This window comes from Magnolia sinica, chromosome 17 (genome assembly GCF_029962835.1).
Source record: "Magnolia sinica isolate HGM2019 chromosome 17, MsV1, whole genome shotgun sequence".
In the NCBI taxonomy this organism is placed as follows: Eukaryota; Viridiplantae; Streptophyta; class Magnoliopsida; order Magnoliales; family Magnoliaceae; genus Magnolia; species Magnolia sinica.
In genome coordinates, this window is record NC_080589.1 from 957,125 (window position 1) to 972,262 (window position 15,138).

Sequence of the window (15,138 nt, forward strand, 5' to 3'; positions counted from 1 at the left end):
CTAATTTTTAAATATGGTTAGCCTACATGCGTGTGTAAGGAAGCTCGTGTGCACGCTACCACGTGTGCTACTTAATCCAATCCATTCATCACATGGTTCCAGCTACATAGAGACTCTGGCCCACCTATTTCTAACATCTGAGCCCACCTGATGACTGTTGCATATTGATTTCTGTGAAAGGACATCCAAACGGTCTGACCCAGCTTATGGATGGCTTGAATGTCGTACCTTATAACTGACCGTCCGATGCACTGTGTAATGGGCCATGCTTTAATCTAGGATTTATTATGAGGCTTCAGGCAGTTTTTTTGAGATAACCAACCCAGGAAATGATACGGTAGAGCAGGAAGAACAGGAAGATGGTAGAGTGATCTCGCTGTGCTACACGTGGCAAGTTGATGTACAAATCAGATCCGTCCATCTGTAGTTCCCTACCATGGATGGTGTATATCTCAAAAATCAAACTTATTAGACAATCCAACCCTTCTGATCAGCGGGCTTTAACTTGATGGTGCTAAACAAAATAAATTAACAATCAAATATAGAATGGGATAAACTATGGAGAAAGTAAGGGACAGGATTATCTCATGGGTTTTATTTTTAAAATTTAAGCCATCTGTCCTGATTGCATGTGTATGGGTGGACCCGATCGATACATCACCCTGCCACGTGTGTCCCGTGTCGAAATGGATGTACCGTATTCCTTTTGGATTTTGATCTTGAATGGACGGTTGCATTATATGTTGATAATTTCATCAAATGAGTATGAATATTTTCTCTAATTCTCTCAAAAATCCCAAAAGTAGATATGCACATCTGGATAGCACATGTAGATGTGGGGCCCACTAAAGACTCCACACAGTGAGAGTTTCCTTGAAGTTTTCCAAAAGGTTAAAAGCATCAGGCTGCTGAAAGCAACTCGATGGGCCCCCACAAGCTCCACCTCTCTTCTCCAATATCTCCATCCCATCATCTATTCATGTCGTGCCACGTGTATCTCCGTGACAACCCAGACCCTGAAAAATTCTCCCCAAAAATTCTAGATCATAGAGAAAAACTTTATACTCTGACAGACTGTGATGGATGATATGCGGGCACTAATACATGGAACAGAGTAAATCAAATTAAACTATCCAAAATCAATGATCACAATTTACATCTATCAGGAACCAAACATTAGGCTTATTGGATTATCAGACTATCATACTGGCAGACATTTATTGGACGGTTAAAAATGAAAATAAAATAAAATTAAAAACAACGGTCCTATTTCAACAAACAAATGTCCACGAATCAGAGGTCGGGGGTACTTCAGCCAATCTGATTCTTGAACTGTTCCTTAGATTGATGACACGTGTAAATTTTATGAGAGCCTGTGTACCAAGTATCACATTTCGCCTGACTATCATACAAGTGGTCTAATTCACCATTACGTTTTCATACCAAGTACTGATCACCTGCAGGCAATGGTACCATAACCTGTGGTACCGTTCCATTTTTTTTCCTCCAAACCACCTATCTAGGAAATCAGTACCATGAAAACTATAGGCCCCATCATGAAGATTACCCTTGTTGAAAATCAGATGATCTGATGACTAGGTGGGCCACAACTATATGTTGAGTCAAACTATCGGTTTTCCATTGCTTAAAGTGGTGCGACCCACTTGATGAGCGTTCCAGCCATGTGATTTTCATAGAGGGGCCTATTGATGTTATGTAAATGTGACATGTTGGCAAGAAAGATGGTGGGGTACCCCAGCTTGTGGTACATTGTCTGTAGGCTTTTTATTTTATTTTATTTTATTTATTTGGAGGGTTGATGGAAATGGAATGCATGGGTCTCCACTCATATCAGGTCATGTGAGCAGCTGGTTGTTAGTCTTTTTGCTTTTGGGAATGTGGGCTTTTGAGGTTTGAATAGCTCGACATCTCTTCTTCTTATCTTCTTCTCTTGTCTTGAATCTGAAGAAGAGGAAGCTGTTCTTGAATCCATGGCCTCTGAGACTGCACTAATTGATTCTATTACTGTTGATGTAAGTATCAGATTACTCCTATGCTCTTCATCTGTCTTTTTTTCCCCCCTTTTCAAGTACTAAGGACTATGAATCCTGAGAGGAAGGATGCGTGAATTTCACCTCATAAAACCAGGATAGATTCAGTCTTTTTGGATTTTACTGCCATGGATTAGAGTTTTAGCAGACCCAAGTGAGATTTCCTTCAGATTCTAAGTGAGTTTTTTTATTAGAATTATCTGATTCAAGTACTAAGTAATATCTACTGCATCTGGTTAAGAAATTAATGAATCATAAGAAGAAAGGTTCATGACACTCACCTCATAAAACCAGGAAAGATTCAGTCTTTTTGTATTTTACTGCCATGGATTAGAGTTTTTAGCAAAACCCAGGTGATACTTGCTTTTAAAGTAGAAGAAGAGGCATGGGGGAGTACTCTTGGGAAGAATCAGGAGTTTAACCTGGTAGAACAAGGAAAACTTCTTTCTTTTTTCTCGTCTCTTTTTTTCTTTCTTTTTTTTTTTTTAATAAAATTATTTCTTTCATGTTTCCAATATGAATCAGGATATTTTGCAATATCCATCTCAGGTTTGTTAGAATTACAGCAACTGGGTTTGATATTCATGAATTTCACGTGGTATAAACAGGAACATAATTCATATTTTTGTAATTTTTTGGCCATATATAAGGATTTTGAACCATCTTGTAGTTTGATTGAAATACCAGTCTTCATCTTATGAATTCAGAAGTTTCTCCTTGAAAAACAAGGAGGAATCCTCTCTGTTTCTCTCTGTTTTTTATTTTATTTTATTTATGATTCTTATTATTATGATTATTATTTTTGCATTTGGCTGTCATCAATAGGGATTTTCTGCAAACACAGTTGAGATTTGCTTGAAGTCACAGCATGAGATTCTTTAATATGTCGTATCAAGAACTGGGAAGATTCAAACATCTCGCCCTTCTCTTGCATGAATTAGGATCCTTGAAAGCTCAATTGGGGGAGAGATGCAGGAAGGGTGATTATTATTGTTCTGTGCATATGATTATACTGATGGGCCATTAGAATATAACCATCTCTCTCTCTCTCTCTCTCTCTCTCTCTATTGTTTATTTATTTATAACTTATTTTGTTGTGTTTATTCTTGTTTGTTTCCCCGCTGGGTTTCATTGATGGCCTGCAATTCAGAGGCGCTCAGCTGCTCTTATGTTTAATATTCAATTTGTGTGTGTGTGTGTGTGTGGGTTTTTGTTTCAATTTGTGGGGTTTTGTTTCCTGGAATTTGTTTTTTGTGTTTGGCCTGTGTCTCGGTCCCTGCTCATCAATATCTGCAGGGCTTTCTTCTTCTTCTTCTTTTTTTTTTTATCCTAATCAGATGCTTTTATAGATATCTTTAAAAAATTTAAAAAAAAAAAAAAAAAAAAAAAAAAAAAAACTTGGATTTGGAATTGATATCCAGACCTGCCTTGGTCCATAGCAGCACCCTCCTTTATTCTACTTCTGGTGATACCGAAGTTGCAAAAGAGGAACTGCTGTCATGATCTAACCTTTGTAATTTCATGGAAGATAATGATATAATAAAGAGATGTTTTATCAAACGTTTCTTAGCTGACAATCCATTTTGTTGGTAGCTGACCAATTCGAAAATTTGCAGCATGTTGAGGAGAAAAAAGCAAATGAAATAAAAGAAAATGCTCAAGAAGAGAGGGTTTCTCAATCCGATGAAAAAGGGAAGCCTAAGGTTGAGGAATCACCAATTGTTGAAGCGGTTGTAACTGAGGCAAAAGAAAAGACTGAGGACCCCAAAATTGAAGAACCACCAATTGCTGAAGCAGTTGTAACTGAGCCAGAAGAAAAGGCTGACGACCCCAAAGTCAAAGAATCGCCGATTGCCATTGCTGTTGTAACTGAGACAGAAGAAAAGGCTAAGGACCTCAAAGTCGAAGAATCTCCAACTGCGGAAGCTGCTGCAACTGAGCCAGAAGAAAAGGCGAAGGACTATAAGCAGGACACGCCTGCAGTTGAGGCAGTGGAAAAGGTAGAACAGAGTGATAGGGATCCTGTTTCAGTTGGTTCGGTTGATGGTTGCCTGAAAGCGATAGAGAGTTCCGAGCAGATTCCAGTTCCATCTGCTGTTCCAGAAACAACAGTTGAAGTTTGTGAAAAAGGACTGGAGGAACTGCCAAAGATACCTGATGCTGCTGAAGCATCGACTGAAGCTGTAGTAGAAAAACCAGTGGAGAATTCAGAGGTCTGTCCTTCTCAGGAGCCAGAGCTGGAAGCAGGAAAAGAAGTTCCAGAGCCAGCGATTAAAGTGGTAGAAAAGGCGGAAGAGAGTTTGGATATTTCTAATGTTGCAGAATCAGCACCAGAAGAACAGTTGGCAAAGGAAAAACCATTGGAGCAATCAGCAGTAGCTGTTGCTGAAAAGTCAGCATCTGAAGCTATCAAAGAAGTTGAGAAGAAGATTGAGACGCCTGCTGCCAAAGAGAGCGTGGAGGGTGAAATCCCAGAAGATGAGAAGGCCTCAGCAGATAAGGTGGAGGCAGAAACTGAGCCTTTGAAGGAAGAACCGTCTGCAAAGGAGGATGTGAGTTTGGCTGCTGTTTTGGACAAGATCGAAGATGGAACGAGTAAAGTTCAGGAGGATGTTGCACCCCAAAGTTCGGATACTGTTGTTTCTGCCGACCGGGAAGTTCCAATAAGCCAGGCCTGTGCTGAAACTGCTGAAGATGATAAGCTAAAAGAAGCTGTTGAGGCCAAGGTTAATGAGAGTGTGGAGGATACGAAGAAAGAAGAGAGCAGTGTTGGTGTAATTGAAGGGTTGGTGAAGGAAGCTGCAGTAGAGGCAGGTCTGCCAGACCCTTCTACTGCTATCGGTGTGGTTAAGGCACTCGAGACCACTTCCATAACTGAAATTGCTGAAAATTTGGTAAAGTTGGAGGGCAATGCAGAAGAAGAGAAGGAAGTGGAGAGTGTGACGACCAAAACTGTGGATGTGGGTGGCTCTGATGCTGTTGCTGAAATCACTAAAAGCTCTTTTGAGGGAGAGACAGCTTCTAAAGATGTTGAAATTGTTGCTGAGGAGAAAAAGGAGGAGATTGGTAAAGAAGATATCCCATCTTCAATTGATGCCCCCAAAAATCCAGTTGTGGATGAAAATATCGGAATATCAAAGGAGAAAGGGTTGGTAGCGAAGGTGGAGGAAGCTGTTCAGACTGTCATAGACAAAGTGGCAAATGTTGAGGAGAAGAATGAGGAGGCTGAGAAATCTGATGTTCAAAAAGACAGCAGTGACTCGAAAAAAGAAGCAGACGCGACGAAACAAGAGGTGTCTGTCAAGACTGTGCACCGTCAATCGAATAACATAATATCGAAGGTGAAACAGTCAATTGTGAAGGTGAAGAAGGCGATCATTGGGAAATCTCCAAGTTCGAAGACACTCTCGTCAGAAGCCAAGGATGATATAAAAGTGAAATAATGCAGAGTGATACAGTTAAAAGAACGGTTTTCGATTCTGCTTTCCGTGTTGATTTGGTGTGGGGTGTTTGTTTCATATATGTTGTAAATGTTGTTTTTCTGAAGTGCTGGGTCCTCGATGTGCTGATGTGTCTGCCACATGGTGACCGTTTCGGCCCCATAGGGTGTATATAAAAAGATTTCGTTGTTGATGTAGGAGTTCCATTGCTATTCTATTTGTTGCAGGGGAAAGAAAGATATACTGAAGGTATGGGTCAAGCTCTTTTCTCTGTATTTGTGAGTCTTTGTAAGAGATTTATTTGTTTTTCTTCTTATTCATTTCAGCTGAAGTGTATGTTTATTTTATCAGCACTATGTTTTGTTTATTATCCATCTTTTTGTGGGTTTGGTTTTGGCAAAGTGATGTATTATTATAGATTTTGTGTTTTTTATTTTTTGGGTTTGTATTTATTATATGAAATGATGTCATTGAATTTTAAAGAAATTGCTGAATTGTGGTTTAGTTCATTATCCATTTGGTATAGCTAGCTGTTTGGCTCTTTTTTGGAGATAAGAACGACAGATAGGAGTCTACAAATACTTAATGACATTGATAGCATTTATCTTTATCACTAAGGATATGTTTGGATCCATTATAAATGTGAAATGTAATTGTTAGTCTGATAAAGTAGAAATAATCAGATTGCAATTTCCTTACTATTCGTATTGAGTGTATAAGCTCCAAATTGCAATTGGGTTTATTGTCATGTTTGACTTGAACAGAACATAATTGCAATTTTGGGGTTCTATATTAGTACTAGGAAACATCATCTATTCTTGATTAAGCTGAATGTTTGCGATGCAATTCACTTTTGCATTCTAATGCGGCCTAAATGCACCCTCTCGAACTCCAAAGTCTTTATAGTTTTCGAATCCTGAATTCAAAGAGTGAAGTGGAGAATGAGGCCCTTATCTGGATGCAGCATTGGGACCTCATAGGCATGTTTAAAAATTGAATGTGTTGGAATGAGTAAAATGCCCATTTGAAGTGTTTCACTGACGAAGGCTGAGGTGTCAAATGATAACAAGCTGCAGGACTGCCTTGATCCATCGTACTGGAGCAATTCGAGAAGAACGATTAGGGTTATATTCGATCCTTTCTACAATACCCATAGATGAAGTGCTTCGTTTCAGATCAATTCTTCACTGCAATCGCTTCGGTCAACCCCCTCAGTGAAAAACCGTAATACGCCCAAGGAATTCCTCCCAGCGGACTTCCCTGTACTTAAGGTGAAAGTAGTCTAGCCCACTCTCAAAGTCATCAACGCTATAATAATATTTTCGATCAATCAACTTATTGAAACACCCAACATTCCTATGATCCTAAAATGAGAGAATGATGTTGATATGCAGTCTTTTGGGTTCATGGCAAATAGTGAAAGAGATGAACAGTCCCAAATCATTTTAGAAATCAAGGAAAAGGAGTAGAGAGCATGTGTATTTTCTCCTCGAGAATCTTTTATTTATAATGATGATTAGCTACAAGGGATAACTCCTCTAACTCTAACTCGTAGCGGAATAAAATACAATTAGAAAAGATATACCATTATTTTTAAGGGTATGGTGCTCCACATGACCACTGAATATGTGTGTACTCTCACACTGAAATATATTGTAAAAGATGCACATCAAAGACTATATATTATTACACCCTCCCTCAAGTTGGAGCATGGATGCATTCCCTTCTTGCCAATGATTTCAGAAGCTATAGGGGAGAGTCTGATTGCATTTTTTGATGACTTATAGAATGTGAACTATGTCACTTTTGGCTATTGCCAATGGATCTAGTGGCACTTTTGGTGGCCGGGATTTAAATCGTTGGCTCTTCTAGTGGTTAGAATTTGAATCATAGGCGCTTCTGGTGAATGTATAAATGATCCCACAACAAATTGGTGGTGAAAGTGAATATGACTAGAAGTCCGAGGGATCTAAATTAGAGTAGTCCTCTAATAATTTAGTAGTAACCACGACGATGCAGAGGATTGGGATGAGACTTGTATGATGATAATGAGTGTAAATTTATTCATCCACTATCGTACAGGGTCTAAAAAGAGAGGGCAAAACGATAGGCTCTTAAAACAGAAACTAAAAATCAGCCAAAAGGCTCCGATAGCATGTAAAAAATAAGAAAAAGAAAAGAACATGCATATTTTCTCCTCAGGGGTCTTTTATTTATAATCTAATTAGCTATAACAGATAAATCCTCACTAAATAAAATAAAATATACACCATTTTCTCCAAGGATATGGTGCTCCACATGACCACTAAATATGATGCAACCCGATGTGGTTGTAAATATATTGCAATGGATAGCTTAAATATGCTATTAGAACTAGAAAATTTTGCAACCACAAGTTGCCGATGAACCGGGAATCACACGACCATTATGATTGGACTTACAATCAAAGAGAATCACTCAACTTTCTCTTTTGTTGAAAATTTGCAGGAAATAATATGTTATTTTTAAACTCAAAAAATGATATATATATTTTTTTCTCATTGCAAAATAGGTCCCTATATAGATCAATTACAACCAACTCTCTTATAAATATATTAATAACAACTATGGGTTTCATGCATGGAATATCTTTCTAATATAAAATAAAACAAGTTTCAAAATTATGCAAAAAACCTTTCCAAGGCAGACTTAAATTTCAAATTCTACCATTGTCTATGGATGCAAGTCCCCAAAGTCATGTGTCATGAATGAACTTGTGTTGGAAATAATGAGCTAAATTTTTGCTGGCTTGGGCCTGATTCATGGGCTAGCCTTTTCCCTTGAATTGGGCTAGTGGAAGGTGCATCATTCTCCCATTCTTTAAAAAAACTCGTCCTTGAGTTCGAACTTGATCTGATACCATTTTGATGCAACCCAATGTGTTCACAAATAGACTGCAATGGACAGCTTAAATACATTGTCAGAACTAAAATTTTTTGCAAGCATGAGGTGCTGATGAACTGGGAATCATTCGACCGTTATGATTAGACTCACTCACAACCAAAGAGAATCACTCAACTCTCTCTTCTACTAAAAATTTGTAGGAAATAATGCATATATTTTTAAAAACTCAAAAAAAATATATATTTTTTCTCATTGCAAAATAAGTCCTTGCATAGACCAATTACAATCAACTCATAAATATATTAATGACAACTATAGGTTCCCCAATCCATGGAACATCTTTCTAAGACCAAAAAAAAAAAAAAAAAAACAATTTTCAACATGGTCCCAAATTCTTTTCCCTTTTATGCATGCAAGATGGTCCCAAAGCCATGCATCATCAATGCACTTTGGTTGGAAATGATTGGCTAGAATTCCTGGCTTAGGTCTAATTCATGGATTAGGCTTCTCTCTTGAATTGGGCTAACAGAAGGTGCATCAAAATAAATTTGTACTCTTACACTCAAATATATGGCAACATACTTATTCCAAAGATTGCATACTTTAACAATCATTAACAGGACAAGTAGCTTGACTTATTGATTGGAGATTACATAATACTCTTAGGGCGTGTTTGGACGGGCAGCGTGTGTGGGAGTAGCTCGTATTAGGTTGGATAGGGCACTTGAATCCCACAGCGTCAGAGCAGCCGTTTGTTTGGACGGGCAGTGGATTCGCACTTGGAGAGAAAATCCCCTGGATTGCGAGGGATTTCGTCGCTGGATTGAGGGGGTTATCGCCCATACGGTGCAATCCCGCTGGATTCGATGCTGGAAATGGGTTTTTTTCTCTCTGCCTTTCTCCTTCTCGATGTCCATTGTACGGCTGAAATTTGAATCAGTTTCAGGCGCTAGGATTTGGCAGGAGGATCAGGAGGATATGGTGGCAGGAGATGATTACAGATGGCATGAAAGTGGGGTATAAGAAGCCGATTCAGGTCATGATGGCCGTCACCAGTCGAGTCGGCGCTGCCATCGCGAACTGACGGTCTTCGTGGGCGAAGGTAGGCCCTCTTCCTCGCCCAAATGCTATGAGTAAACTCCGATTTTCATTGCATGTTCGATCTTACCCTGATCTGTGTTGTGGTTGAGAGGGATGAGGTGGTTTTGCATGCATGTGATGTATAAATCTTCATCACAGGCGAGACAGGCCCTCCGATATGGAGTCGGCCTGTGTCGTTGGCTGCGACGGCATTGAAAGGCATTCAGGAATATGCGGGGGTGGATTTTCAGATAATACGTCATCTACCCTGATCTTTCGCTTTCTATTGTTGTTGCCTTTCATTGCATGCATCTGATTAAGTAAGGTTTCTTGCTGGATTTTCTGTTGTTGGTATATCTCAGATGGGTTTTCTGTTGTTGGTATATCTCAGATAGTTTTGCATAGGTCTATCTCAGATACTTTTTTTGTTGTTGGTATATCTCAGATGGGTTTTCTATTGTTGGTATATCTCAGATAGTTTCACATAGGTCTATCTCAGATACCTTTTCTGTTGTTGGTATATCTATTGCTTGATTCTCTATTTTGGGTATATCTGAGAGGGATTATACATGATTTCGGATCTCTGAGATGGATTCTCAGATATCCCAGAGGTGGATTTCCTATTGTTGGTATATCTAATGCTGGATTTTCATTGTACATCTTTCATATCCCCTGCGAGTCTGCGACCTGAGCGTCGCATTGACTGGTTGAAGAAAACACTCCATGACCACTTTGGTGATCGAGGTGTTGGATCCATCTGAGGATTTGAATTTCTGGGTTTGCTGTTTTGGCTGTTAGTTGTTGGTCTGTAATAACTTTGAATTACAGGATTTTCTTGGATGATTTCATAAATTGCTTTAATTTTTGGGACTGACACATGGTGGTATATACGAATATGACAAATATGCTATGGCCATAACTTTTATGTAATTAACATGTTTTTTATGGTTTCATGGTTTCACATGCATCCATTGGTTAGTTTATTTTCTTAAGACACTCGAAAACCATACAATCCGCTTGCTTGGAAGGGTACGTATATACGACTGGTTTTTGTTTTCACTTAGTAAGTTAATTTTGTACTTTCTGATGCTATTCGATAGGAGAATACTGCATGTACACTTAGTTTGCGAATTTTTATTCCAACACACGAATCTCGTGCCAATTACGTCCATGTCATTGCAGATGGGAAATGATAAGTATTACGTCATCTTAGTGGGGCTAGGCCTGACATATACATATGTTGGGATGATGCTTGGGTGGAGGTGGAGGGGTTTAGTGGAACGAGACACCGCGCATTCAGGAACTGGAAAGAGGCAATGGCATGCTGGGACGAGCACTTCAGCAAGGCATGTGCACCGTCGAGACCTTGCACGACATCTCAGGCAGTTCAGGTCGCCGCATTTTCAGATGAGCTGGACATCCGCCATTTTTCGTCTTCTTCCATCGACAGACGATGCTGACGGCACAGGCGTCGATGGCCATGGTTTCTAGAGCCGTGTCGACTGATGATCTTCCCCCATTACCTCGATCAGATGGAGAGATATTTTGTGCTCTTCTAGTTCGCGTCGTAGTTCTTTTTCTTGCTTTCCTTGTGTTTTTTAAATTTTAGCCCTATTCAGATGACTGTCACTGTAATTATGTCACTTGTTACTTTTTCTTTCTTTTTCCCACATAGCGCTGGTTCTCATGTTTTCATACATCATTATTCTAGCTTGCCATATATTTTTTGGGATCTATCTCTATCATACCACTGCCACATGATGTGGTCCATGCAGATACGTGGACATGTCCCAAATGTTGATTGAATTCACTAGATATTACCAATTTCATGAGACATACATCGGTAGGCCCCACACACTTTTATGACCTTCGACAACACCAGTGTGGTCCACGTGCAATTCGATATATATTGATATCTGTTTTATATCTCCATCTGGGCCTGTATGGCAGGTATGAACGGATTTGATGTTTTAGTAACTGGTAAAATAAAAGGCTGGGTGGCTATATGTTGAGGTGTTGTGGTTCACCAGAGATATATAGCCCTCTCATTTTTGGAACAATGGTGTAAGATGTCATGTCAAAGATGATGAAGGGCATGGATGAAACATTTTCATCATATAAATACGCAGAAAGCACGGCCTCCCCTGCCATGGAGTTGATGGCAGGACTCCACTGCTAGGGAACGGATTGGCTACTCCCCCTGACTGCAGTTTCAATACTGGTGGTCGGTGCTATTTGGAAACCATGATGTATGTGTTTCATCCTTTCCGTTCATACATTTTTACCCATCATTTTATGGCTTGATCCCAAAAATGAGAGGTATATACATTTCAGGTGGACCACAACATCCGCAAAACAATAATGATTGGACATGCATCATTAAAGTCCTCGTAAGGCCCACTGCACTGTTTATTTGACGTCCAATAGGTTGATTAGGGCGTACAGCCCCAGATGAATGGAAAAAACAAAAATGAGCTTGATCCAAAACTATTATGGCCTGAAATTGTATTTTAACGGTCCACGCTCATTCAAAACTATTTCCTGTAATGTGGTCCATTTAACATTGGGATATAGGAATATATATTTTTTCTCCAATCTTAAAATGATCTGTTAAATTAGATGGACGGCATGGATGAGACATGTACATCATGGTGGGTCCCACGGAGCAGCGACCACCAGCCAAAGGCTATGTCAGGGGGAGTACCCAATCCGTTTCCCCGGTGCAAGCAGATCCATTGGCGGGAGACGGTTATAACCGTCCTTAGCACCTGACATCGTATTGTTGTAGTAGAAGTGCATGGATGGCAACCAATCCCACGCCTGTCCAAACACGCCCTCACTCAACCCAATCCCATCCAGGCCGCCCGTCCAAACAGGCCATAGCTGGGACGCTGGATACAGCAATCCAGTGGGATTGCATGTAATCCACTGTAACCTTATTGGAAGGCGTACAATCCACCCTAATACAACCCAATCCCATCCAGCGTGCTCGTCCAAACACGCCCTTAGAAACATACCATCTATTTTATACATGAATAAGATGTAGAAGGATAGGAAGGCCAAACTGTGCCTGCAAAGTAGGTTTGTTGATTGGCGCATGCTTATATTGAGGAGAAAGGGTGAAAGTAAGCCTCTGAAGGATCATGGCAATCACCATCTTCGCTTCCATCATTGCAAAGTTCTGCCCAATGCATACTCTTGGGCCCATTGAGAATGCCAATAAAGCATTCGGATGCCTCGCTGCCCTCGCGATCCCATCCACAAATCTCAATGGTTTGAACTCATCTGCATCCTTGCCCCAATACTTCTTGTTCCTCTGAATCATCAGCACTGGAATTGATATTTCAGTGTCCTTTGGGATCGAAATATCTCCCAACTTGATATCTCTAGAAGCCATTCTCGTCATTATGACTACTGGGGGATATAGCCTCAGGGTTTCTAGAAGAACCATAATGCAAAATAAAAGCATCATCTTAGGTTTGTAATTTTCAAATTATATAGATTTAGTCTTCATTCATTTTTTATGACAAAGAAAAGAGATTATCATTTGTAATGTAGTTTTTTTTTTTTTTTTATTTAAATGGAGGCATTTTAGTGTTCTTCAAACACTATTCCTGATGAACAATCTGAATCTCATTCATTGACATTATAGAGTCCATGCATATGTTAGGAATGACAATATGGTAGGATATCTTTTAGGATATTAGGATCTATTTCTCTTTGATTTGATGCTTAATTGACTACATTTTGGAAATTTTCTTTTATATGCCATTAAGGATAACCAGAATATATAGTAGAATCATGTATATGAATAAGCATCAAACAAAAGCTAGACATATCCTAATATCCCAGAAGATATCCTACCATGACTCTGTTCCCAACACCATGGTTGTAATCATCATCATCATCATCATGGAATGTGTGCATGATATTAAAATTAAGAGGAAGAAACAGATGTGTCTCCTTACCAATTTCAGCTTGCTAAGCTTGTCAGCATCTGGGATTTCCATCCCAAATTCCCTTAACACTCGCTGTGTGAGCTCAACAATAACATAGTCCAAGTTAGTAACCGAGATATGGTCTCGTGTCCGGCCACGAAGAATGTCTTGCACTCATCTATTATCTCATCCATGTCTAGCCGATCGCCTTGCTTTCTACCGTATTTGGCCATCGGCATTCTCAACAACAATCCAAGTAGGTCATCCCCATAGCTGGAATCTAAGCTTTTTTTCATCCTCTGAATTCAGTTTACTATCTATGATGTGCTTAAAAATATTGCTCGCTCTTCTTTTGAGTTTCCATGTACAAACATTCCACCTAGTAGGAATATATCTGTAAATAAAAGTAGATACATATCAGAAATATCATGAAATATTCTTCTAAAACTGAATGGAATGGTCATTCAAGCCCCCCCCCCCCCAAAAAAAAAAAAAAAACGGAGAAAAAAAAAATCAAGGCCAAAAAAGAGAAGATAATCTTCTCGATTGGGTTTCTTATCCGTGCTGCCCCAAACACTTGGGGAGTTTAAAATGTACTGTTCGTACAGGACAATTCAACAAAATATCAATGTGGGTACTTCAAAATTTCACTTGACATGGACCGTCCTGTTTCCATGATACAATCTGCAATATTGGTTTCCTGAGAGGTGCCATGTATGTCACTACGATCAGCGTTTCATTGAGATTTGTTTGAAAAAATAAAGATTTAAACTAGTGAAAAGAGTTTTAAAGTGAGGTAATTACTCGCTACCAGGGATGAATATATTAGTACTGGAAGCTGCAGCCCGTTGTAGAAGCTCCTTTTGAATTTCAAAGACTTCCTTCCCTTCTATGAAACTACTTCCAAAAGCTGTATGGGCGATTATATCTGCAGTAAGTTGTGGAAATTCTTCACTCATCTCTATTTCTTTATACTTGTCCTGGTTTGAATCACCTGCTCTTGCCACCCATCAAGCTTGGATAATGTGCAAGCTGCCATTTTCTTTGTCATCCCCTTTCATTATCCGATGCCACAGATAAGAACTTCATGTTAGTTCAACTATGCTTTAAACCAAACAATACGAGATTCAAAACAAAATATGCACATTCAGTGTTCTCTGCTATTACTTTGACATTATCATCCGAGTGGTAAGAACCAAATGCTATGAGTAGAAGGGAAATAGGTATCTGTTTGACATCCGAACGGTCTCTGAATGCCCAACACTTAGTGCACGTTTGGATGCACTATTGAATTGAATTGCAATTTATAAATTTACTATAGTGCAACATCACTGATTTTTGTCATGTTTGCAAGTCGAATTCACTTGTGCATCCAAACACGGGCCCTGAAGTAATCAATAAGCGTCCATGATGCTCATGAATGTGGTGGATTGTGTATGTCTCTCTGGGATTGCGGTTAGTATAAATACTTTTTTAGAAGTTTTGCTCGGCGGCTTGGATGGACTTGTTCAGTCCTAAGTAACAAAAATTTACTTTTCTCAGTAATGAATAATAATAAAAAGGTTTCCTTTTTTTTCCAAGATATATCAAATTGATGGGAATGTATGAAATCTGATGCTATCCTTTAGTACTCATTTTGTCAATAAAGACACTTCCATGTATCCCTATAAATGGACAATACTATGCTATTTCCTCTACTTGTATTGGTTCTATTTACTTTGCTCATTGGGTCCATAGGAATTCCTT

General features: G+C 39.2%; 1 protein-coding gene and 1 pseudogene across 1 annotated transcript; one reads left to right on the forward strand and one right to left on the reverse strand.

Moving 5' to 3' along the window:
• The first annotated feature begins 1,848 nt into the window (after window positions 1–1,848).
• LOC131230635 (uncharacterized) lies at window positions 1,849–5,995 on the forward strand. Its single transcript, XM_058226526.1, has 2 exons — window positions 1,849–2,033; window positions 3,668–5,995. Exons 1-2 carry the CDS (start codon window positions 1,992–1,994, stop codon window positions 5,492–5,494), a joined length of 1,869 nt encoding a protein of 622 aa, XP_058082509.1. The 5' UTR covers window positions 1,849–1,991; the 3' UTR covers window positions 5,495–5,995.
• A 6,469-nt stretch (window positions 5,996–12,464) lies between these two features.
• LOC131231903 (cytochrome P450 709B2-like) lies at window positions 12,465–13,862 on the reverse strand (annotated as a pseudogene).
• Window positions 13,863–15,138: the final 1,276 nt, after the last annotated feature.

Coding starts and splice junctions, on each gene's coding strand:
- LOC131230635 (XM_058226526.1), top strand. CDS start 1,992: ATGGCCTCTGAGACTGCACTAATTGATTCTATTACTGTTGAT. Junction 2,034..3,667: donor TTGATTCTATTACTGTTGAT/GTAAGTATCAGA, acceptor GAAAATTTGCAG/CATGTTGAGGAGAAAAAAGC.